Source organism: Lethenteron reissneri, chromosome 10, assembly GCF_015708825.2.
Source record: "Lethenteron reissneri isolate LAM-NWPU_2019-01 chromosome 10, ASM1570882v1, whole genome shotgun sequence".
Taxonomy (NCBI): Eukaryota; Metazoa; Chordata; class Hyperoartia; order Petromyzontiformes; family Petromyzontidae; genus Lethenteron; species Lethenteron reissneri.
In genome coordinates this window covers 7,707,786-7,732,066 of record NC_083788.1, presented here as the reverse complement: position 1 = coordinate 7,732,066, position 24,281 = coordinate 7,707,786, and the positions used below count along the sequence as shown (strand labels likewise).

Below are 24,281 nucleotides of genomic sequence, written 5' to 3'. Positions count from 1 at the left end.
CCGTCGTCACGCAACTGTGTGCCCTCGTTATGTCCTTCTACATGCACAGAATCTTTATTTATACTGGAGGAATCCGATGAGCTATAAATCTTTTTTCACAGATTTCCGGTAAGGGGTGGGTCATAAAGTTACAACAACAAAGCATACAAAAACACCAGCGCACAAATTATAGGAACGGTGAGAAAATCGCAAAAAAATAGATTTTTGTAAAAATTTACTATTTTTATTTTCACATGGAAATTTACAGCACGCATGTGCTGCTCCTGTGCCCAAGTGTGATTCTTGGCCACGTTTAGCACCAGACTGATTACAAACGGTCTCTGAACCTGGCCTGAGTTTCCCCGAGGTCACTTCAGCCTCAAGCCCAGATCAAATATTGCTTTTGGGATGGAATAGTTTTATCGCTCACAATTTATTGATGTGGCCAATAACAGTTAATTATGAGGTAACCACGTGAAACGTGTGGCGTGATCTAGTAATTAAATCATATTGGCTATATAACATTTGTGTAAATAAATGGGTACGACTAAAGTTTTGCTACCTTAGGTGGTACCAATATCTGCTGTGGCTCATGGACTATAAAATTAGTACATGGTGCAGTCATGGCGGTGCATTGGATGCTACTGCCGGGGAGACATAAAGACGGTCGGCTGTGCACGGTGCTGGCACACAACCAGCCCCTTGTGTGTACGTTCGGCCAGCCTGCAGCTCAGTTTGCTAAGTGCTGGGTATGAATGCTGGATGTACGAACAGAGCCGTTATGTCAATCCACTGTTATTTAACCCGATTGTATTATCACATGAGGTAGCAGTAATGGCAGGTGCAATCACCTACTATGTGGCAGGCGGAACATTTAAACATCTTCGAAATGTAACCGCGGTGTGCCGGCTTTCATAGGTGCTCGCCAACAGCACTTGCCCCAACAATATGCTGAGGTGGTCGGCGCGGGGGATCTTTGTCTCTGTGTTTGCCGCGTATGCGCGCAGGCGTGTCCGTGTTTGCAATCGGCATCGCGGACGGCGACTACGCGGAACTGCGCGCCATCGGCTCGTTGCCGAGCGAGCGCCACGTGTTCCTGGTGGAGGACTACGAGGCGTTCCGCTCCCTGGAGGACCACCTCATCACCTTCGTGTGCGAGACCGCCTCCGCAAGTGAGTACGCCGGCACTCAGATTCAACGCGTGCGCACGCATCAGTCCAGGATAATTGTATCATCATTGTGCTTGTTCGGCCAGGGCTTCACCGAGTCTCAAGACACTTTTTCAGGAGGGCCCTGCCCAGTTTTCACAGTCGTGGGGAGGGAGCGATGCTGTGTAATCCCAATTGAGTAAATTTGTAGTTCCTCAGCATTGTGATGTTTTGGCCAGTATCGGTTGCAATGTGTGTGTTTTATTTTAGTGATGGGAGGGCAGTGTGGAACAGGGGGGGAAACGTGCAAACTCCACACGGAAAAGCCGGGAATTGAACCCAGGCCGTTCTTGCTGTGAGGCGCTGCGCAATCCTGTCGCCAAAAAAAAAACGCTGTTCGCTTTTGTTGAGATGATGCTTAGTCAAGTGGATGGAAAACAAATCAATTATTCAGTTAATTGTGCGGTCATACGTGGGGAGATGATAAAATAATAACGTGGATTGTATCGTGTTCCAGTGAAGCCTGCATGGGTTATCTTTAATTTGAAAAAAAATGTAAACTTCAACACATCCTTTGTTAATATATTGGTGTGTTAAATTATAAATGTGTGTCATCAAGGTGTTCCAGGACACCCGCTCAGTTCAATAAATTGTTGCTACTTTTGAATTCAATGAATAGTAAGAAATAAACACACGAGTACTGTACTACATGCGCAACTGAACCTGCAACATGGTATTTTTCTAATTATTCGTACGTCTCTGCCCCCCTGTGTGCGCCGTCGTGGCCCCACGTGTCCCCCCGCGTGTCCGCATCATTGCCACCTCCCCCGCAACCCCCCTCCCCCCACTTCCCCCATTGCGGCGCCAATCGATCGTGGCTCGAACGTGACGCCGGCCTGCAGCATGCCCGCTCGTCCACCTCGACCGCTACACCATCTCAGGTACGGCCGGCGGACGGTTAAAGGCGGCAGATGGCATGCACGGGGTATATGCAATACGCACCGGGTGAGGGAGCGCACGGACCGATATATCGGCCACGAGAAAATCATAACTTTCTGGAGGGGGGGGGGAAGACAACGTGATTGTCGGACTGATGCAAAACAGGCGACCCGCCGCGTCTGACGTTTCGCTGTGGACGTGCGTTCGGTGGCCAATCGGTGGCCGTTTCACTTCTTCAGAGCTGAGTTTTGTGTTCACCTTGTTGACCTTCCCCAGCCCGCACATCTGATTCGCACGGTTGGCTATGTACGGTCCGAAGGAAGTTCGACATGCATGTGTACATAAAATTGGTGCAGCCAGATTGAGGCAAGGTGTATATTGTGTTGAAGGGAGGTGAGAGACGCATTACAGTGTACATATTCAATGCATTGTAATCCTGTTTTGTAGCGTGTAACGTATATGAAATGCAAGCTACGTAGTGTACAATGTACAATCAACGTATGAGAATATCTTACGTAGAATATAATGTACGAAAATAGAATGTACGATTAAACGCCCTCTAGTGCAGTTACATCGTATATAATATATATCCACTTCAAAACAATTCCGTGTTGTCGTAGAAATCTTTTCTCCGCATGCCGGAACCTTTTTCGTGCTACTTTAAACACCGGCTATGACCTCATTACGAACCAGCACTTCTGGGTTATGCTTCTCCTGTACCAAGGCCTCCCCGTGTTAGTCTCCCGCCCGGGCCTAGCTCGAGGAAAACCCTTCGCTGCAAGGTTGCTCGTGTGAATGTGGCGTGCGCCGCCGCAGGGTTCAAGATGATGGAGGCGTTCCAGCTGACCGAGCGTCTCTACGCCAACGTGAGCGGAGTCTCCATGGAGCCCGGCTCCTTCAACTCGTTCCCCTCGTTTCGGATTCACAAAGAGGCAGTGCTGAGACAGCCTACCAGGCACGCACGCACACGCACACACGTGCGCACACACGTGCACACACACATGCACACACGGGTAGCGTGTGCTCGCACAACTACACGGCCACACGCACGTACACCAACATGCACACACTCGTACACGTGTGCACACATATATACAGCAATGAAACCCGGTTCATTGTCATCATCAACAGCAGCAGTAGCATCCATGGTCTATCCACTGATGGATGAAGGGCTCTGTCCTAAACCATCACTGCCTGTCAAGGTCCTGAGATGCGACAGTCTCACCTGCGCATGATCCGATTTCATCACTTCATCTCCACATGCTGTCCACACGTGTTTACTGCCTTGGCTGCCACTCCGTAGTTAGTCTTGACCACCGGCCATCGTTCCTTCTAGCGACGTGGCCTGCCAATGCCTAGTTACATTTCTCAATAGTCAATATGATGCCTCTAAATCTGTATGTTCTCTCATCCACCTTTTCTTCTTTCTGTCTTTGATGTACTTCAAAGGGTCCATTTCTCCATGCTTCTTTATCCATTTCAAATCATTTGTTCTATTTTAGAAATATTTCTCGTGCCGCCACGCAGACTACAGCAGGTGGCACGTCACTGTAGCAGCTACAGCCATAGCGAATGGTACACTTGGGTGCGGATTTGACGGGGTACACGGCCCAGAACAGCCCCCGCTGAAACGGTTCGATCCCCACCCCCCCCCCCCCCCCCGCGTCTTCCCTCGCGGCGTGAGCAGGGAGGTGCTGCCGGAGGGGCTGCCCCCCGCATACACGGTGTCGTTCATGATGCGCATGCTGCCCGAGACGCCCTCGCAGCCGTTCACCGTGTGGGAGCTCCGCGACGAAGCGGACAAACTCCAAGTGGGCGTCCTCCTCGACGGTGAGACCGGCGCGTGATCGCTCGGCCACCCCCAGAGGGGTGCCGCGGGTGGCGTCAGCCCTGGTGCAACGAATGAAATGGGCATTCTTCTTCTCTCTCCCTGCGCCCGCCCCACCCTGTCCAATTTCCCTCCCCAATCCTTTCCACAGTATGCCGCCTGTGTTCTCCGACGCAGTTGCACCGCCTGCGCACTAGATAGCTAAGCCACTGAACCCGAACGAACGTTGACCTTTGACCCCTAACACAAACCCGACACTGATCCATAACTTTAAACCTAGCCCTAGCCTAGCCCCTAACCCTAGCCCTACCACCCAGCCAGTGCAACCGTAACCCTCATCAGTCGCGTAGTCTGGTTGACAACTGGTCCTGATGCAGGGGATGAAATGGGGGTCCCTCCCGGCCCCCCCGATACAATTTCCTCCCCCACCCTCTTCGTCGGCCTTAGCCCCCCCCCCCCAGCCCAGGGGCCCCAGGGCAGTTGCATTTCCTGCACCCTTGATAGCTGTGCCGCCTGGTGCATGCAGACATGGAGATGCACGCAACCAAACAAATGTATTGGTTCTGACTCCACGTGTGTGTACCGTGCATTCACTCGTGTGCGTACATACCTGCAGACTGTGGCGTGCACGTGTATATCTCCGTATATATGAAAGGCAAAGTTGTGATTATGTGTGTCTGTTAAAAATGTTTAGCGTACTTCCCGACATGCAACAAACTTGAAATTTGTCATGTGGGTACTTTCCAGACTGTACATCATGCAACAATTATGAAAATACACTTTTTGTGGGGGGGGGAGCTCAACGATGCATATATTTTTTGCACGGCAAGTGAGCTGTGACGTCAAATCTGTCACGTGACCCGCGCATGTGGAAGCGTAACGCATTGCAGTGTAGTGGTTAGCGCTACGCTGCGCTACGAACCCGGCGACCCGAGTTCGATTCCCGCTCACGGCCACCACCGGTGACGATTATTTTAACCGGTCCTAGGCCTCCCCTAGGTCGACTCAGCCTCAAACGAGTAACTGGTGTGGTGTGTGAACATCGCCACTGGGGAGACAAAGGCAGCCGGATGTGGTGAATCCAAGTCCCGGGCGAAGCCGGGTAGTAAAGCTAGTATAGTATAACCCAGGGGTCGGCAACCTGCGGCTCCGGAGCCGCATGCGGCTCTTTACGGGCTGCTTCTTGACGATATGTACGTATGTACTCAGATGCATTGCGGCTCTTGAAATACTGAATTTTGTACCGAATTGGAAAGAAATGGCTCTTCTTGTTATTTTGGTTGCCGACCCCTGGTATAACCGAATGTGTTCATACACCTGTAACGCGTGTGTGTTCGTGTGCGCTGCAGCCAAGGCGAAGTCTTTGACCTTCGAGTACATGGACGACGCGGGGAAGTCGCAAAGCACCAACTTCAAGGGCCCGGATGTTCAGAAGCTCTTTTACGGCAGCTTCCACAAGGTCTGTGTGTTTTTCACCTGCGGTGCTGGCCACCCACCCCCTCGTGTGCCGTGCCAGCCTTCGTAGGTGCTCGCTAACAGCACTTGCCCCAACAGTCTGTTGAGGCTATACGGGGAGATCTTTATCTTTTGTTTATAATATATGTGTAGTGACATACGACGTCACTACTGTGTCGAGACTGTACGAGCGTAGGGACAAATGACGTCACTACCGTGTTGGCTCGGTATGGGTGCTGTAGGCGGGTGTCACGGGGGTCGTGTCAGGCCGTGACACTCTGCGTGAACCCAACAGGACACGTGACCCGATAAAGGGGGGGCTAGGGGCCCCAGGGGGGAGCTTGGGGGTCACGTGGTTGGGGGCCCGGACCTTCTCGAAGGATCGAGAAGGGGGGCGTGGCCTGGAGCGGAGCCGGCCACACCGTGGGAGTTATAATTGGGGTGTGAACAGAGAGCGAGGGGCTGTTCAACCCCGGGATGAAGACGCCATCAGCGGTCCTCGAGTCTCCGATCGTCGTTCGTGACCAGGCAGCCCATCACCTGCCCTGGTCACGCTGTGGAGCATTCCCCGAGTGTTAGTGAGATTAGGAACGGTGGTCACCACCTTATGTATAGTGTTCATGTTGGTTGTTATGCGATGATAAATAGTGTTGCCTCCAAGTTGAGTGTGCGCCTCAATCGAACCCACTACATATGTATGGAGCAGTGGTTAGCATGCTGCCCTAAGAACCAGGTCACTCAGGATCGATTCCTGCTCATGGCTAAAACCAGGGATGAATATCTGAACCGGCCTTGGGCCTCCACAAGTTCGATTCAGCCCTTCAATGAGTACCCGGTGCTGTGTGTAAGCATCAGCACTGGGAAGACAAAGGCAGCCCGCGTAGTCTTGTGCCAGCCTTCATAGGTGCTCGCGAGTCAAGGCTATGGGGGTATATCTTTGTCTGTATTTGCGTTTGTGAGTCCGATTGCACGTGTGCATAGATTTGCGTGCATTTACCCCACATGTGTACGCATGCCGTCGTCAGGTGCACGTGGTGGTGAACGACTCGGCGGTGCGGCTGCACGTGGATTGCCGCGCCGTCGACGAGCAGCCGTCCGGGCCCCTGGGCAACGTGAGCACCGCCGGAGAGCAGAGCCTGGGCCGGCGCCGGGGAGACTCCGCCAGCGCAGAGGTGACGGGGCGGGGGAGAGTCGGGGGGGGGGGGGGCGGCCACACGCAGCACCGGGGATACGGGCGCAGGGATGAACACCGGGACACGGAGGTGCACCTCGGTGGGAGGGGGGGGGGACAAATACAATAATTATTCCCCCTCCCATATGAAAATTGCTTTTACGACTGTTTTGTTGGCGACCATTTTTGAGATATTTTAAGTGTGACATTGGAAATTTTAAAAAGTATGAAATTGATTCAGTGCTCTCCTGTGCAACTACTTAGGTCGGTTATGACATCGCAAAACCATGCGAGATGGCGACAGCTTGTGGAGGCCTTCAACGAGCAGTGGAGTGATCGTGACTGATGATGCTTATTTTTTAGTGCTCTGAGTAGGAATACAATTTTCCCCTCGATTAAATCGCAATTCGAGTGTGCCACTGCCTCAACACACGGCAGTCAACACAAGTTTTGCCATGTGTTGGCCTTCATAGGTACTCTCTGAAAGCATTTACCCCAGCAGCCTATTGAAGGCTATAATGAGGGATCTCTGTCTTTGTCTCAACAGTTCCAGCTGCAAATGTTCGACATCGTGTGCAGCGTCAACTGGGCGGAGAGAGACAAGTGCTGCGAACTGCCCCACTTGGTGAGATGTTTCTTTAAAACAAATATATATAATTCCATTTGTACATTGTCTAACGCTGGCCCATGTCCCTCACAGGGTCTCATAATACAGGTCAAGGGTCAGGAGGTCATCATGGCTCATGCCTTTGACGTCACCGCACTTCCATGGCATGGCGTGGCTTTTTGGTGGCTCGTAGAACACTGTGGGAAGTCGCTATTCCATTCCCTATCTCTGTTGCTGACATTGGTTCCTCTTGAGTCACATCGACTTTTGGTGATACTCTGATTTCCCAGAGTCCCATTGTCCTGTTGTTTGTTTTATCATCTCTATTGGAGACTAATGTGCCTTTGGTTATGTCACGACTTCTCAGAATCCCACTACCCCGTTGTGAGCGCCCTTGCCCTGCATGATAGAGGCTTGTTTGCTCTTGGAAGATGTACTTGCACTATGGATCTCGTAAACCACATTCCGAAGCCCCCTTTAGCCACCGCTTTAATGATAATCATGCTCATGGTCTCCCACAATGAAGATGAGTAGTCGGCACAACCTAAAATTAGCACCAGAGGGCAATCATGAAAGTCTGCGCTGCGGAGAAAAAAAGGTGACAGGCCGTGCGAAGTGCGTGGTCACACCAGCCCCTGCATGCAGTCCCTGTCAACCGTAACAGGTGCTCGCCGTGAGCATCCTAACCCTACGGTCGTTACGGCTCCCGAGCCAGCCCGGCGTGGCTCATGAGGGCGCCAGGTTGTTTTTCCACTGAAGAACCCGAGCCACACCGCTGACGTCGCATCCAACGGACGAGTCGAGTCAGGCGGGGGCACAACGTGCGCCGTAAATGATTCACCCCGCCCCTGGGCCTGCTTGGCCCCAAACTGTTCAGATGTCTTTTGAGGCCAGATATTCACAGTTTGGTTCTGGCTCGCCTTGGAAAATTGCCAATGGAAAGCTACCTATGCTGTGATGGCCCCGTGCTGGCACAGCTTGAAAATGCCAATGGGAATGGGGTGTCTGAGTCTTGTTCATTTGTGTTGCGTGGTCACAGCGAGATGAGGCCAAATGCCCTGCGCTCCCCCACGCCTGCACTTGCACTCAGGACAGCATCGGCCCTCCTGGTCCTCCTGGCCCCCCGGTAAAACCTACACATATACACACATGTACACCTGTATACACACATGTACATATATACACATAAACACACATGTACATATACATACATACACACATGTCCGTGTGTGCACATAGGCACATGCACAATTACACAGGTGTACACATACATTGGCCAGGAGATGGTGGTGATGAGTGCCACTCACTCAAATGTGTTGGTGCACCTAGCCTGGCACAAGCGCCGTGGTAACAACACTCAGTGTTGTACGGTGCAGTAGTTACCACCCTGGCCTGCAATCCTGATGACCAAAGCTCGTTTCCTGGACATGAACAACATCAATTGCAAGTGTATACATGAACCTCTAACGGGCTTCAATTTAAATGTGTACCTGCTGCGGTGTGCAAATTTCAGCACGATCACGGACAAAGTCGGCCCAGCATATTGTGACAACCTCAAAATGTACCTCGCCTGGCACAGATGATGTGGTGACGTCACCCCTGTTGTTGTTGTTGCTGTTTTCTCTGTTCAGGGTGGTTCTGGGTTAAGGGGACCACGCGGAGAATCTGGATTGCAAGGACCTCAGGTACAGCCCCTCTGAACATGTACACAAATCCACACACTGTAAATTCACTCTCTCCGCACTCAATATGGTGGCGAGATGTTAACCATCTCGCCTCATATACAGGAGGTTTGTGGGTTCGATCCCGACCCTGATGCCTGTATATTTGGAGTTTGCATGTTCTCCCTGTGGTCGCGTGGATTTTTCTCCAGATCCTCCGGTGTTTCCATCCACATTTAGAATCGACATGCGTTTAGAGTATATGGCTGCTATACATTTCCACGTCATTAGCCACTTTGTTGAGCTATCATTTGTGGCAAGGTCACTTTTGAAAAAAAGCTATATAGCTCAGTGGACCTTTAAAATAGTTTAGTTTTTTCGTTACGTTACATCGCAGCTCTCCGATGCGTTTTTGGGTCGTACCATGTGTTGTTCGGCATGATGTCCGACGTTTTGCTCCACGTGCCTGGGATTTTGGATATCGGGCGTCATGTCTAACAACCCGGAAATGCATCGGAGAGATATAAACCACAGTCGCAAAAATGCTAAGCAGCAACGTTACATCTTGACATGTCTCCACATATATACACACACACAGTGTGTGTGAAAGGTACCAGGCAACAATGGGAACGTTTGGTATCACACATTCCATCAGCAAGAAGAATTTTAAGCCGTTTTTTACGACCAGGATCGTGACCTTAGTAAGAGCTCATTAACATCACTTTCCCCATGGTCTATAACGTTACATGGAGAATATTAATGTGTGTGTGCCTGTGTGTATGTTTTTGTGTCTGTATGTGTGCAAATACTTTGTGGGTGTGCTTGTGCATATGTGCATGTGTGTGTGTGCCAGCCTTCATCGGTGCTTTCTAACAGCAATTGCCCCACTAGTCTAATACGACGAACGGGGGTAACTTTGTCTTGGTGTGACGCATCAGCGAATTCGTGTGTGTGTATGTGTGTGCCTGCGTGTTTGTGTGTGTTTGTCTCTACGTCTGTGTGCATGTGTATATTCATGTGCATTTGCCCACGTGTGCATGTATGTATGTGTGGCTCTGAAACTGTTGGTGCGTGCGTATATTTATTTGTGTATCTTCAGGGATCTTCCGGTCTCAGGGGAGATCAAGGCCCAATGGGACCCCAGGGTCCTCCTGGGCCTCAAGGCCCCAATGGCCTCTCCTTGCAGGGGGAACCGGTGAGTGAGAATGCGTGCGTCTGTATTTTATGTGTACGCGTGCGTTCACGTGTACCTTTGCACGCAGAAGTACGCTGGTTGCCGTATACATGTGTACACATGTGCATACATTGTTCAGTGTGCACCGCACTGTTCTATGATTTCCAAGACCCAAGTTCGACTCTTGGCCATGATGCATGCAAAGGGAAATTGGTATCTGAATATAAGGATATTTTATTGACTTGATTTTATTCATTCATCGTGTGTCTACTTTAATACGTTCCGGAGATGCTCGTGAATCGCTAATTTCGTGGATAATGATTTTGAATCACATTAATAAATACATAAATAAGCTATTAAATACATGACAGTTGTAATAACACATTTCTTTATCTCATCACTTTATCTCTCATCACTTTATCTCATCACTTTCTCTCTCTCGATGCAGTCAAAATTGCAGATAGCAAGTGCATGAATAATGAGAGAATATTGTATGTATTAGTTTGTATTTTATATGTATTTGTATATATTTCAGTTTAATATTTATCTTGAATATCTATATATTTCATACATATTTGTGTGCACGGGGGTAGGATGGTGGCGCAGTGGTAAGCGCACCAAGCTATGAACTCGGTACCATTCCCGGCCACGGCTAACACCAGTGGCAAGTGATATCCCAACCGGTCCTGCCTCACTCAACATCAAACCTGCATTGTCCGGCGTGGCCAAAAAATCTCCATGACAAACACGGCGTAGAGAGGCCTTCATCCAACAGTGGCTCGACAAACGGGTCTAAATAATTGTTTTTTTTATTTTTATTTGTTTGTGCACGTTTGTGCAAGTGTGTTTACACGCGTACTAAAGTTTACATGCGTGTGTGGGTGCTTGCGTGTGTTTGTAGGGACGGAAAGGAGAGAAAGGAGAAACGGGCATTCAGGGACAGAATGGACCTCCGGTATGCAAATTACTCGCATCACGTGCACACAACAACGATAGCCGCTATTCGCCACTAAATGGTAGGAATGCTACCACAGTGCTTGTGCCAGGCTATGTGTACTTTGATGCCATGTAAAGTTTGGATGGCTTGTTGGCAGGAGGTCACGAGACAGACCAAGCAAGGTGTTTTGAGTTGACTGGCAGATGCACTACCGGTGCTCTCCACTGTGCCAATGTGCGCTAATGCTTTCGCTTTCAGGTGTTTCGCTAATTGTTGAGCGTCGCTCCTCTGCCTCCTATTGTTCTGCCTCCTGGAGCGTGACTGCCCCCAACTGCCCAGTAGCCTCAAAGTGTATCTAGCCTGGCACTGCTCAATAGCATAATTCACGAGCCTCCTCCACACAGGCCAATCTTGACACCGCTGATCCCAGTTATCAACAAGTCCACTCAGTTCTAGTTCCTCCTATACCATATCAGCCCATCTCATTGCCAGCCCATGCCTCGCCCGTTTAGCCCCCTCTATCCGACCAAACGCAGATACCACTGCAGGTGTCACAATGAAACATCTCTCTCCCGATACCCTGAAGGAGTGGGTATTGGGTGAACCTACTACTGTGGGTGTATTAATGATAAACACACGTCGTTGTCCACCGAACAGTGGACATTATATATCTCTTGAAAAATTTTTATGTGTGCCATTGTCATGGTCCAATGTTGTCACTATTTGAGAAATAATCACGTTGTGATGTGTTGTTTTTTTCAGGGACCCCAAGGCCCGCAGGGAGTAATGGGGAGACCAGGTTCTGCGGGACAACGGGTAAGATTTGCCTTCCCAGTGACAGTTTCAATCGTACACTATGCCGCGCATATCCTCCACCAGTGGACAATAAATAAATAGCCCACAGTGCGACGACCGCTGTCACCCATCCTAAACCACAGGCTCACATAGGAGCCATATTGCCTAGTTCCATCATTTACTGGCAGCGTTTCAGATATTCACCATGAGGCTTATACTTGTGGAAGTGCACTGGCTCACTCAATCACCCTCACATGAAGGACATCTGTGAAACAGAGCTTTATAGCTCATCAGATTCCTTCAGTATTCATACATATTCTGATTCTGGTGTCAGAGAACTGACTCCCCACCATGCAAAAAAAGAATTTTGAGTGTTATCATGCGCTATTTCTTGCCTAATTTCTAAATTTGTATTCCAACTGTGATATCTAGTCACTTCAGGAGGTGAAGGAATGTCCCTGCAAAGCCCTTGTAGTATAGTGCAGCGCTTCTCTATAGGGAATGGCCACGCCGAAGGTGATATCACAGAGCTACTTTCGAGATCCCTTCAAATGACCTGCACTTTCCCTCGTGCTGGTCTTTGGAGAAGTTTGTCACGTGGCAGTCAGACAAAGTTTTTTTTTATAATTAAGGCCAATTCATTTTAATGTTACAGTTTTTTTTGGCGCAGTCATTGGTCACCAAGTTGAGACCATCGACTGGCATCACCTGAAAACTGGGGCACTGCGGTGGCGAGACGTTAACTCTCTTACCTGGTATGCAGGAGGTCATGGGTTCAATCCCGACCCTGACGCCTGTATATTTGGAGTTTACATATTCTTCCCGTGGTCGCGTGGATTATTCTTCTAGTCCTTCGGTATTTCCCTCCACGTTAGAGTATTTGGCTGCTATAAATGCCCACACGATAAGCCACTTCGTTGAGCACCGCTAGTGCCAGGTTGCTACTGAAAAAGAGCTAAAAGAGCTCAAGTGGGATTTACCTAACAAACTTTTAAATAGTAACAAAAAATTGAGATCCCAGTTTAATTACGGGTGGCTGCAACTTGGATTCGAACACGATAATCTCAGTGAAGTGTTGCTTAGTATCTCTTGACACTTGAGCACCCCCCCATCCCCCCAAACACCATATCAGTGTCACGTTCTTATTGTGTCCCCCTTTTCCTCCTCTTCCCAGGGCCCTGCAGGAAAAGATGGAGGCACAGGCCCACCTGGCCCTCCAGGCCCCATGGTGAGACCTTGATGAATAATACACTGTATGTAAGCTAACACAACGGTGGAACAATCTGTGCAGTGGCTAGCACATTGCGTCATGAGCCTATGGACCCGAGTTCAGTTCTCGGCATATGACTTACATCGGTGGCGAACGATTTCTAAACTCGTCCTATCTCCCCCCTCCCTCCATCTTTCACCAAGCCACACTGGGCAGCGTGGTGATGTCTGCTCAATTAAACCCCTATGACTGACACGGCATGCCGAGGCCTTCATCCAGCAGTGGATTGCCAAGAGGCTGGGAAAATGTTTATTTTTATTAAGCATATGTGACCTTTGTCTCTCCCAACTCAGGGTGGACCTGGAACGCAGGGAATCCAAGGCAACGAAGGGAAACTCGGCCCTGTTGGGCCTAAGGGACAGCTGGTACACGTGTGCACCAACATTTACACACATACACGCACATATACTCGCATACGTGCACACACACACTCATGCATTCACACTCAGTAAATGTACATACGTAAAGTTCGTTTTTCTATGTTAAATCATGTATTGTTTTACCGATCCACCTTTCAGTGTTTCACATACACACACATGCACTGACACGTGTGCTCACGTACTCCTATATTCACACACAGGTGTGTACGTAGAAACGGTCTCTACCCACGGGTACACACGTGCACATCTAAGGCGGTGGCGAAGGCCGGCGGCGGTGGCTATGCACGTAGCCTGTCATCCAGCACCTGTAGATGCAGTGAGGCCTGGTGGATCACACAGATGTTGTGATACTCCCTTCCCGTGGGTGTCGAGGTGCCATACCCCCGGGCAGGAGAGGGCATTACAGCAAGTGGAATAGTTGCCATCTGTTTCCATCTGTATGGTGGTGGAGTGTCGCCTCATGGAGCGTGTGGCTTTTCTTCCAGTGCTCCGGTTTCCTCTCATACTGTATGTACAGTATAGACAACTCGTCAATTAGCTGGAAAAAAAATCTTAAAATAAACATCCTACGCAGGATCCTCCTGAGAAGAGAGTCCTTGGGCTCAGTGTGGCACTTCTAGATAAATAAAAAATGAAGATTATTATTGACACATTTTCAGTGGGAGGTCGCTCGTTCTCCTCTGCTGTCCCCAGAGTATGGAATTCCCTTCCCAAGGCCATCCGTGGTGTCAACTCCCTGCCCTTAATTCAGTGCACGTTCAAGGCCTTCCTTTATACCTCAGCTTATTACTGGCTGCCTTTGTCTACAATATAAATACGCCCACTGTGTCTGTGCAGCGTCTTTCGACGTAGCCGCATGTCAATGCTCTATAAATCCAAATCCGTTTGCACACACACACACACTTATAATAATGCTAACAGCAGCAGTAACAATCACATTATTTTGCCGCGTTTTTTGTTTCAGGGTCTAACGGGACCAAAAGGAGAGCGAGGAGAGAGGGTAAGACCCCGTGAGGGCGCGGCAACGTTTTCGGTGCAGCCATCGTCGGTGATGTTTAGTGGTGACTTCATTGGGCCGTCTAGCGGTATGGTGAACGTGTACACCACTGTGCAGGTTCATGTACAGCCCTGAGCGGTCGTGATTGTTCAACTCTGCAAAAGCGGCGGCGTCTTGCGGCATTGCTTAATTAAACCCAGGTCGAGATCAGAGCGATCCCCTTTGCTCAAATCCAACCAGCATGGGGGTGGGGGTGGCACTCATCTCTGTTTGCGGCCCAGGTCCAGGAGTAAAAAAAACCTCCACATTCCTATGGCAGGTTCTATATAAATGCAATTATACAACCTTTTGAAATTTGTTCAAATATAATTTCAACGAGTGGGTTTATGTAGATGCTTTAGTTACAGTAACCTGAAGCTAGGTGGCACGAAGCAAGAGGGTGAGGGTGGCTGGCTCATTGCCTTGAATATTAAACCCCTGGCATTCTAAGCAGTCGTGACTAAGCAGTCAAATAATTAAGCATTCATTTAGCCGTGTGGGTTTGTGTGTGATGGGGAGCGGTAGTGTAGCGGTTCGCATGCTGCGCTCCAAACCTGGCAACCCGGGTTCGATTCCCACTCACGGCCAACATCATTGGTGATTATCTGAACCAGTCCTGGGCCTTCCCTATGTCGACTCAACCTCAAATGAGTACCTGGTGCAGTGTGTAAACATCGCTACGTGGGAGACAAAGGTGGCCGGGCGTGGTGCTGGCCACCCACCCCGTCATGTGCCGTGCCAGCCTTCATAGGTGCTCGCTAACAGCACTTGCCCTAACAGTATGTTAAGACTATAAGGGGAATCTTTGTGTGCTTGTGTGCATTCCATGGTGCCAATATGTGTTCAGTGTGTGTGTGTGTGTAAATGTGTGCACACGCATGTGCTGTATGTGTGCATCCATGCGTGTTTGTGTGGACATTTACACGCACTTGTGTGCGTGCTTCCACAGGGAGACTCTCAGAGTCAGAATCTGGTGAGGTCCCTGGCTCGGCAAGTCTGCGAGCAGATCATCAACGGTGAGCGTTCGGTCCTCTTTGGTCCGTGTCGGATGTTTGCGTCTGCTGCACACTCACCCTCCCTTTGTGAAATATATTCTTACGCTGATGTTTATTTTTATTCCGTTAAGCACTCCAACCTGCTCTTGTACGCCTCTTTAGTTCACCATCGTAATCCCAGGCCACTTTCAATAACGGCCCTGGGTACGCATACTCTGATACGATTCTCAGTTGTGCCCCCCCCCCTTCAATGTCTTCGGGACATCGTATTGGCTGTTGCCGACTGAGGAAAGTAAGTGGGCTTTGTTTCTGAAAGAAAAACAATGATATAAAATAAAATAAGTCAGTGTAGCTTGGGCGTGACGCGTCGCTAGAAGGGAAGACGATGGCCGGTGGTCGAGACTGACGATGGAGTGGCAGCCAGAGGAGACAACACGCCACAGAGAACGTCCACCGCGGAGATGGAGCGACGCCATCAGCTCGCATCTCCGATTAGCACGGTTGGCTATGTACGGTGCGAAAGAAGTTTAACATGTATCCATGCGAGGGTCGAATTCGAACCGCGTTGTGTGATCGGCATCGCGCTCGCTGAAGGCGTTTGCCTTCTGGGAAGTCGTGCACTGTATACGCAACAGCGGACAATTCTGAGTCACTTATAACTGCTTTGCCGTGACTTATTGCCAATTATGGACTCATTGTCCTATCATCTCATAGAGTCCCTGGCACGTAATAATATGCTACACAGTTGCAGTGGGGGTTGCAAAATGCCGATTTATTACGAATAAACCCCAATGATCTGAGCGAGGTGGATTGTTTCTTCGCCAGACCGTGAGAGGTGGCGACGGCTTGCGGAGGCCTTCATTCAGCAGTCGATAGATAGTAAATGTCTTTCCTTTTTTTTAATCTACATACATTTGTACATGACGACAAATCAAGTGGTTTCACTTGCCCCGGCAGGTTGGGGATTTTTGCGGTTGTGCCGTACGGCTCCCCGATGTGTTTTCGGGATTTGTACCGAGTTCCGTTCGGCACGATGTCCGACGTGCTGGGAAGCCGGACAGCGCGCGGTACGACACCGAACGACCGGACAACGAACCTCCATCGTTGTGGGAAGAAGAAGAAAAAAACCAGCGCGCTTGTTTGTGTCTCGTCTCACGCAGAGCACGTGCGAAGGTTCAACTCCATGATAAACCAGATCCCCAACAACGGAGCCCCCGCGCGCAGCGAGCCAGGACCTCCAGGTCCCCAGGGACCCCCGGGCCGCCCTGGCCTCCGAGGGGAGCCCGGTGCGGCAGGACGTCCCGGGTTCCCGGGGTCTCCTGGAATCCCCGGCCTTCAAGGAGGGAGAGGTAGACACACGCACGCACACGCATGCACATGCACTCCCACTCTCGCCTATACACATCCTTGCATATATACAAAGACAAAGATGCACCCGTATAGCCTTAACAGACTGTTGGGGCAAGCGCTGTTAGCAGGCACCTATGAAGGCCGGCACAGCCAACGTTGGCTATACGGAGGATCTTTTTTTTTAGTGTGTGTGTGCCAGTGCTTGTCCGTGCCACTCTCACCAATGTTTCTGCCCCCCCCCCCCCCCCCAGGTTTGACAGGAGAGAAGGGAGAGCGGGGTGGTCCTGGAAATGGTATCCGTGGACAGGACGGGCCCCCCGGCCCCCCAGGTATAATTTCCCTGCCCCCCATCAGCCCTGCTCCCCTGCTCCTCCAGCACCCCTCCCCACCCTTCCCCATCCGTTGTGGGGAACCTACGGCCCACGCAGGCAAGAAACAGCTCATGACCTCATTTCACGAGGCCCCATGAGGCTCGCCACTTCCCAACAGGCCGCAAACAATATTTATCCATCACTGCGAGCATCTTAGCAGAAATAATTAGGAGGTTCTAGAGGGCAATATTTTCAACCTGGCAACAAGCACAGCCTTTACTATGTTTCGCATTATTATTATTGGATAACGCTTCGGCAATGGCGGAGCCAGGATTTTCAGGTAGGGGGGGCAACCCCTCCAGCAATGAAAAATTATAGGAGTTGTTAGTAAGTAAGGACTTGTCCCTTGCTTTTTATTCGACGCGTGTGCGGCGATGGTGCAGCCATCGATTGAGGGTCGAATTCGAACCGCGTTGTGTGATCGGCATCACGCTCGCTGAAGGTATGATGCCTTCAGGGAAGTCGTGGACTGTATACGCAACTGCGCACAATTCTGTGAGTCACTTATAACCGCTTTGCCGTTACTTATTGCCAATTATGGACTCAGACTATTCTCCTATCATCTCATAGAGTCCCTGGAACGTAATAATATGCTACACAGTGGCAGTGGGGGTTGCAAAATGCAGATTTATTACTAATAAACCCCAATGATATGATCGAAATGAGCGATTACGTAACTGACAAAAACCAGGACTTTTAATGCCCCCGTGCGTTAACCTCTCAATTATGACGAGGTTTAAGATTGAGAGTTGGACATGTGTGGGTCTAATTTCACTGTCAAGCCTCGAAATGAGGACGTCAGGGAAACCAGGACAAGGTGGCAACCTTACCCTCACTCCTCGCGTGCGTTCGTGTGTGCGTGCATGTGTGCGTGCGTGCGTGCGTGCGTGCGTGCGTGCGTACCCGCCAGGCCGCCCTGGTACCGGGGTCCCAGGCAACACGGGCCGACCCGGTATGGCTGGGCCACCCGGCCCCCAGGGTCGACCCGGATCCCCTGGGTCCAATGGCCCCCCGGGACCCCCTGGATTCTGCGACTCATCTCAGTGTGCGGGGTACTCCTTTGGAGGTAAGGGCGGCTCGGTTCGGCCGTGCCTACAACCACTACACAGTTCAACACCTCAACCTGTCTGGCCTTTGTGTCTTACACTGCAGGTAGTGTTTAACTTAGACCACTTACCAACAGTTAGGGACTGTGGTCTCACCGAGAGATAAACGGATTCAGTTCACAATATTAAATTGTACTCACGGGATGGGCATCTGGCCTCGGGCTAGTCGTCCGCAGAATATCTGTACTCCCTCTTCTCCCTATCGCTCGTGCTTTGTACGGGACTCTTGTTTAACTTTTTTTAAATTAATAATAATACGTAATAAATCAATTGCATGCGAGTTTTGCCGGTTGGGCTGTAATGCTCTCCGGCGTGTTTTCGGGACCGGACCGCGAGGTGTTTTGGGCACGACGTCCAATGTTTTAGCTCCACGCACCGGAAGCTTCTTCAGAAACCAAGGCTGAAGCATCCAGTTGCTGAAGAAGCTATTTAGCGTGTGGAGCGAAACATCGGAAAGGTCGCGCCAAAGTGCATGCGGGCACAACCCGAAAAAAAAACGTCGGAGCGCGGTTGAAGTGAATTAATTTGCAGCCCTTTTTGTCAATCCACAGCTGGATGAGGTTTTTTGAGCATACTTCACCACGCTGGTCAGTGCGGGTTGGTGAAGGCGGGCAGCAGAGATGTGGGAGCATGTGAGTAGAGTGCGACAGCGGATTTAAATGGTTTGCACTACGAAGAAGGAGAATGGTCATTGCCCAAAGCGTCGTCTTTATATATACATATTTTTTTAAGGCAGCGTAATTTACAAAGGTGTTGAGTGGTTTTTTTTTGCGTGTTAAACCTACAACTCACCTGCAGTCTGCCTTTAACTAGAGTCAGAGATATTCACTGCAAGTGAAATAGCATTCGTTCGTATTTTACCGAGGAAAGCCGCACCGAGACTCAAGGCTGTCTTTCACAAGGACAGCTTACTCGTTGAGATGTTTGGCCAATACCTTGGTCATCTCACATGCGGGAGGAAACTGGAGAAGCCGGCGAAAGCACAGGAGTCAGAGCAGTCGATGTGATACAATCTATACAGATAGTGCAGCAAACCAGTGTCCATGAAAGTTTGTACAATGTGCTTGTATTCTCTATGTGCGTTTATTTATCATTGTCTACTACACGCTGATGTGTAAATACATATATATATAACTGACTTGGTAAGAAAATTGCAACGATCGTGTTAACTTTGCCTTTTCTTTCATGATTTCAGCTCCATCATTGGGCGGTGGCTTTGAGTGATGAAGTGCCTCCCACAGTCGGCAGGAAAGCAACGATGCACTGATTACATTGAACGTTCACACGATGTTTGATAACTAACAACCACCAGGTCATAGCTGCCCACATTGCTTTTTTTTATACCGACAAGTAAATGACTTTACACCTAAAATAGTAGTGCCTTATGCCTGTACACAACTGACTTACATTATAACCGCACACATTGTTTTATACCGACGGCTACTGACCCACACGTGTGCGCACACACGCACACAGTTTATGCGTAAACTTGCGTGCAGCTACGCAGAAATAATGCAGGTACGCGCACGCACAGCTGTGTTCAATCGGATACACTCACTTTCACACCAGAGGTACACAGAGTTGCGTGGTCACGTTTCCAACGAAGAACCCTCATGCTACACATTTGATGACACATTATGGAAATGTATTTTGCTCGGTTTTAGCTTATTTTATTATTTGCTTCGTTTTACTTTTTTATTATATATATGAAAACTATTATGAAAATAGAGAGGGAATATGGCATAATTCTCGAAGAGAGGAGAAATCTGCAAACTGGTATTTTTGGACAAATCTTTATAGGCGTTTGTTCACGCGGGGGAGGAAACGGCAGCACGCAGAGAAACTCCACGTACATTCGAGACAATAACATTCCGTCAGAGGGTCAAACTTTCATTATTTGGTGATGCTGCATTGGCAGTAGTGGACAAGTGCAAATATGTTAAGAAGAATTCACATTCCCAAATTAAATATATTTCCCCTATTAAGGCCGCAGTGTTATTTACAAATGATAGGAAAGTCAGCAACGTGTTTTTTCCCGTACTACCTACCATCCGCTGAGCCACAGTTTTTACTCTGCAGATTGGGAGTCAGTTTCAGTTTTCAGTTTCATTTATTTAGGTATAGCCCTGTGAGCCATTTGGCTCTTGAATCGGGTGCAACCGCAACAAACAAAAAACAAAAACATGAACAAGAGTCGCACACGCTCGATGAAATTTGTGCCATCTACCATCCCGGCCTCCGAATCGCTCGATTTAACAGTCTCCCAGCGGCATTTTCATTTCGTAAAACGTTTCGCAGTCACGTTAAGGAATCTGGTGGCACAAAAAAGAGCCATCGTGCTTGCTTGCAGGTGGCAGCTCATACTAGACGCAGACCATCCCACCCCATTGTTAGATGGCGTGGGTCATAGGGGACCGATACAATTTGCCTTTTATACCAAAGACCACATTCCCATATGTGACCCAGGGTGGATGCGTCTGGGATAATGTGTTAAAGTTTGGAGTCAAATGAGGCTCTTTTTCATAATTGAAACACGCATTTGGCCCCTTCTCATCAATGCAACTATGCACTCATTATATACACCACTCTTTTATTTCATTACCAGAAGGTCATGCCACTGCCCCAAAGTGGCCCGAACCATTAATCAAAGTGAATGTTTTTTTAGTCTTCAAAATTACAGTACGCAATTTCCCACGACTGCAACGTTTCAGCCTTCTCGGATCCGCCGAGCAACTCGTGTGCGCAAAAGTGCACGTCGTGAAATTGCTCTCTCGTAGTTGTGAACAGGATTGGTTAACATTGAAAACTAAATATCTGTGGCTCAGCTCAGCCTCGGTCGTGATGCATTTTTTTCCCTTTGAAGCTTGCGTACCATCGATTTTCCCAAGTCCATGATTCAGTGAACTTGTTCAACACACCGCATCGTCAAGCACTGGCGGAGCCAGTGGGGTGGGTGGCACGTGCCCCCCCCCCCCCCCCACAATGATCCGATGTAAATCCCTAATTTCGATCGGATCATTGGGGTTAATTAGTAATCGGCATTTTGCGACCCCCACTGCCACTGTGTAGCATATTATTATGTGCCAGGGACTCTATGAGATGATAGGACAATAGTCTGAGTCCATAATTGGCAACAAGTAACGGCAAAGCAGCTATAAGCGACTCACAGAATTGTGCGCAGTTGCGTATACAGTACACGACTTCCCTGAAGGCAAACACCTTCAGCGAGCGCGATGCCGATCACACACGGTTGGAATTCGACCCTCGATCGATGGCTGCGCCATCGCCGCACACGCGTCGAATAAAAAGCAAGGGACAAGTCCTTACTTTCTAACAACTCCTGTCATTTTTCATTGCTGGAGGGGTTGCCCCACCTACCTGAAAATCCTGGCTCTGCCATTATCGCCAAGGTGATGCTTGATGGAATAAATTAACTCGCTTTACTGCACTAACCGAGCCTTATTTAGCTTTTTATTGTTTAAATGGAAACATTATCGGTTGTAGTCCTTTGCTTCGCTCGTTCCAGCCAAAGCTGTTGTAATGTCTGATACGGTAAGTATAGCCTTCCACGTTTAAATGTTTTTAAGGGGTGTTGAGTAAAACTCGATTGTGGAAAATCCAGCGGCCCTATTTGACCGCTGTCGGGGCGGCCCTGTGTAAGATTTGTACGAAGTTTGCGTATTTATTTGTGTCGGTGTGAAATAAAAAAAATCCAACGAAATTGTACACTATTCTGCGTGCGTTGGCATCTCATTTGTGTTTTAAGATTGAGAGTTGGATATGCGAGTCTACTTTCACTGTCAATGCTTCAACAATGTAACTTTTGCACTGAACTTATCACCGATTCAACAACGCTGAAACATCACGGATAAATATTTTGCCACTGTTTCAATGCTGATGGCCTCGTTTTAACATTGCCCCTGGGTATTGTGCCCAACAGGTTACACAAAGCCATCTTCATGTTGATTTGGAATTGGACAATGATCAGAAACCGATAATTATCGAACGTCTATAATTCATTGCATTGAACAAGTTAATGTACAAATCAAATATTATCCCATGAAAGTAGTGCTTTATGTTCAATATGTACTTCTGCGAGTATGACATTTTGAAACTGCAAAGTTTTCGTGGTTGTGCTGTAAAGTCCTCTGTGTTTACGGGTCATTCAGCATGCTGTGTGACCCAAAAAACACATCACAGAGCTACATTTAAAAAAACGTAATTCATGAAAACGATCACTTTAAGTTTAACACGTATGCTTTCGCGATCAATATCCATAATAGAGGTTTTTTTTGGGTTAGATTTCGTAAATATATAAATGTGTCGTTAACTTCTTAGCTCAATGAATGAGCGTCTTGATAAGAGCAGGTTTTTGTGCAGGGTGATGGTATGACTGCATTAAGATAGGCGTCAGTATGCGTTTTCTTTCGGTAAACACTGTGTGTTATTTTACCATTTTGACCCCGTCCGAGCAGAATATACAGAAATGGTAGAGTTCTGTCAGCTTCCACTTTCATGGTGAACTGGATGAATGGGTTTTGCGAGTAAAGATGATTTAGAATGCGTTCAGTTTATCTTTGCCGTGTGACCAGACCACCAATGTGTCATCCACATATCTAAACCAAGCAGATGGTTTTAGTGTGCTTGAAGCTATTGCTTTTGTTTCATAATCTTCCATGTGTAGTGAGTCCAACTGAGTCGAAGACGTTGTTTCTTTTAGAGGCAACACATTCATTGTAATTCAAAGGGGTAACGGCCCCTTTACCCGATACAGCCTAGGGTGGTGACCACCCAGCTAACTACGCTTTCCAGAGGGGTTACTGCTACGAAGGGTAGGACCCTCACTCGGGTCTCCGACCACGTGGTTGCCTCGTAAGACGAAGAGCTTCCAGCTTGAAACGTCGAGTTTCCCACTTGTAGGTGTTGAGCTTCCAGCTTGTAGAATGCAGCGACCCCGGTCCCTCTCAGGGACCCGCCTAATATCCCCCTACGGTCGGGGCCGCTCCACCCTCGGCCCCCGCCCGCCTTCTCGAGCATTCTCGTTCCCTCTCGATCCTTCTCAAGAGCTCTCCTCGGACACGTGATCACCCACTAGCCCCCCCCCCCACCTGGGGCCCCCTGTGTGGACACTCCGGATCACATGTCTACGGGGTCAACCAGAGTGCCATGGCCCGGGGCAACCCTGCCCCTGGGCCGACACTCACCCACTCCCCCTCGTGGGAGCCCCCACCACATGCTGTGCGTGGTGCCCGCACTATCCCAGTGCTCACCAAGCCCCGCTAGGGCTGGTTTTACACACAGCCACCCACATGGTGCTGTCCACGATGTAGGAACATCGAACGGCACGGCCCTTCTGGACCGGCACCATACAGTGACATCCCCGATTTCACTAAACATGTACAAATTCGCTATCACAGGAGACAAAAGATAGCCCATTGCTGCTGCTTCCTTTTGTTTATAGAAGTCACCATGCCACAAGAAGTAAGTGTTCTTTAGACAGTGTTTAGCTAGTCTTGGGATATCTTTGGCTAGACCTTTGTTCGTTACCAGAGTGTCGAGTAATCTAATTGACTCGTTGACCGGAACCCTCGTGAACAGAGCAGTCACATCAAAACTTACGAAAATATCATTAGGGTTAAACTTAAAATCTTTCATTATATTTACGAGATGTTCAGAGTTTTTGATTAACGAAGAGGTCCTACCGATGAAGGGCTGTATTTGTTTCGTTACGTTTTGTGCTCATTCGTACGTGGCAAAGCCTATTGTACTAACGAGGCTCTTAATGGGGCATCGGGTTTGTGAATTTTTGGTAGCCCATAAAGTCTTGGTGGTTTTAATGCCCTTGGTTTGATCAGGTATACTCTTCCTTTGGAATTGATAACTTGGCAATGATTGCCAAGTCATCAACTAGGACACTCAATGGATGTTGATAATGTTGAAGTTCTGTGCAAAACCAGCTACTACTGGCCAAGACGAATTAGAGAATCTATCAATATGTAAAGAAAAAAAATAAGTTTAACCGTTGGGATAGCTACCGCCTTAGTGCTGCGTGGAAGCAAATAATCAAATAATACATTAT

General features: G+C 49.0%; 1 protein-coding gene across 1 annotated transcript in view; it reads left to right on the top strand.

The window, feature by feature from the left end:
- Positions 1-21,933, top strand: part of LOC133340919 (collagen alpha-1(XII) chain-like) — a 130,677-nt gene extending 108,744 nt beyond the window's left edge. The window contains exons 47-66 of the mRNA XM_061549414.1: positions 986-1,151; positions 2,030-2,068; positions 2,883-3,021; positions 3,754-3,896; positions 5,244-5,353; positions 6,375-6,521; positions 7,068-7,145; positions 8,167-8,253; positions 8,759-8,812; positions 9,888-9,983; positions 10,864-10,917; positions 11,662-11,715; positions 12,869-12,922; positions 13,258-13,329; positions 14,309-14,344; positions 15,330-15,396; positions 16,536-16,724; positions 16,977-17,054; positions 18,007-18,162; positions 19,398-21,933. Coding sequence (XP_061405398.1) covers positions 986-1,151; positions 2,030-2,068; positions 2,883-3,021; positions 3,754-3,896; positions 5,244-5,353; positions 6,375-6,521; positions 7,068-7,145; positions 8,167-8,253; positions 8,759-8,812; positions 9,888-9,983; positions 10,864-10,917; positions 11,662-11,715; positions 12,869-12,922; positions 13,258-13,329; positions 14,309-14,344; positions 15,330-15,396; positions 16,536-16,724; positions 16,977-17,054; positions 18,007-18,162; positions 19,398-19,426 — 1,848 coding nt within the window. The 3' untranslated portion in view covers positions 19,427-21,933. The remainder of the gene's footprint in view (positions 1-985; positions 1,152-2,029; positions 2,069-2,882; positions 3,022-3,753; positions 3,897-5,243; positions 5,354-6,374; positions 6,522-7,067; positions 7,146-8,166; positions 8,254-8,758; positions 8,813-9,887; positions 9,984-10,863; positions 10,918-11,661; positions 11,716-12,868; positions 12,923-13,257; positions 13,330-14,308; positions 14,345-15,329; positions 15,397-16,535; positions 16,725-16,976; positions 17,055-18,006; positions 18,163-19,397) is intronic.
- The last annotated feature ends 2,348 nt before the right edge of the window (positions 21,934-24,281 follow it).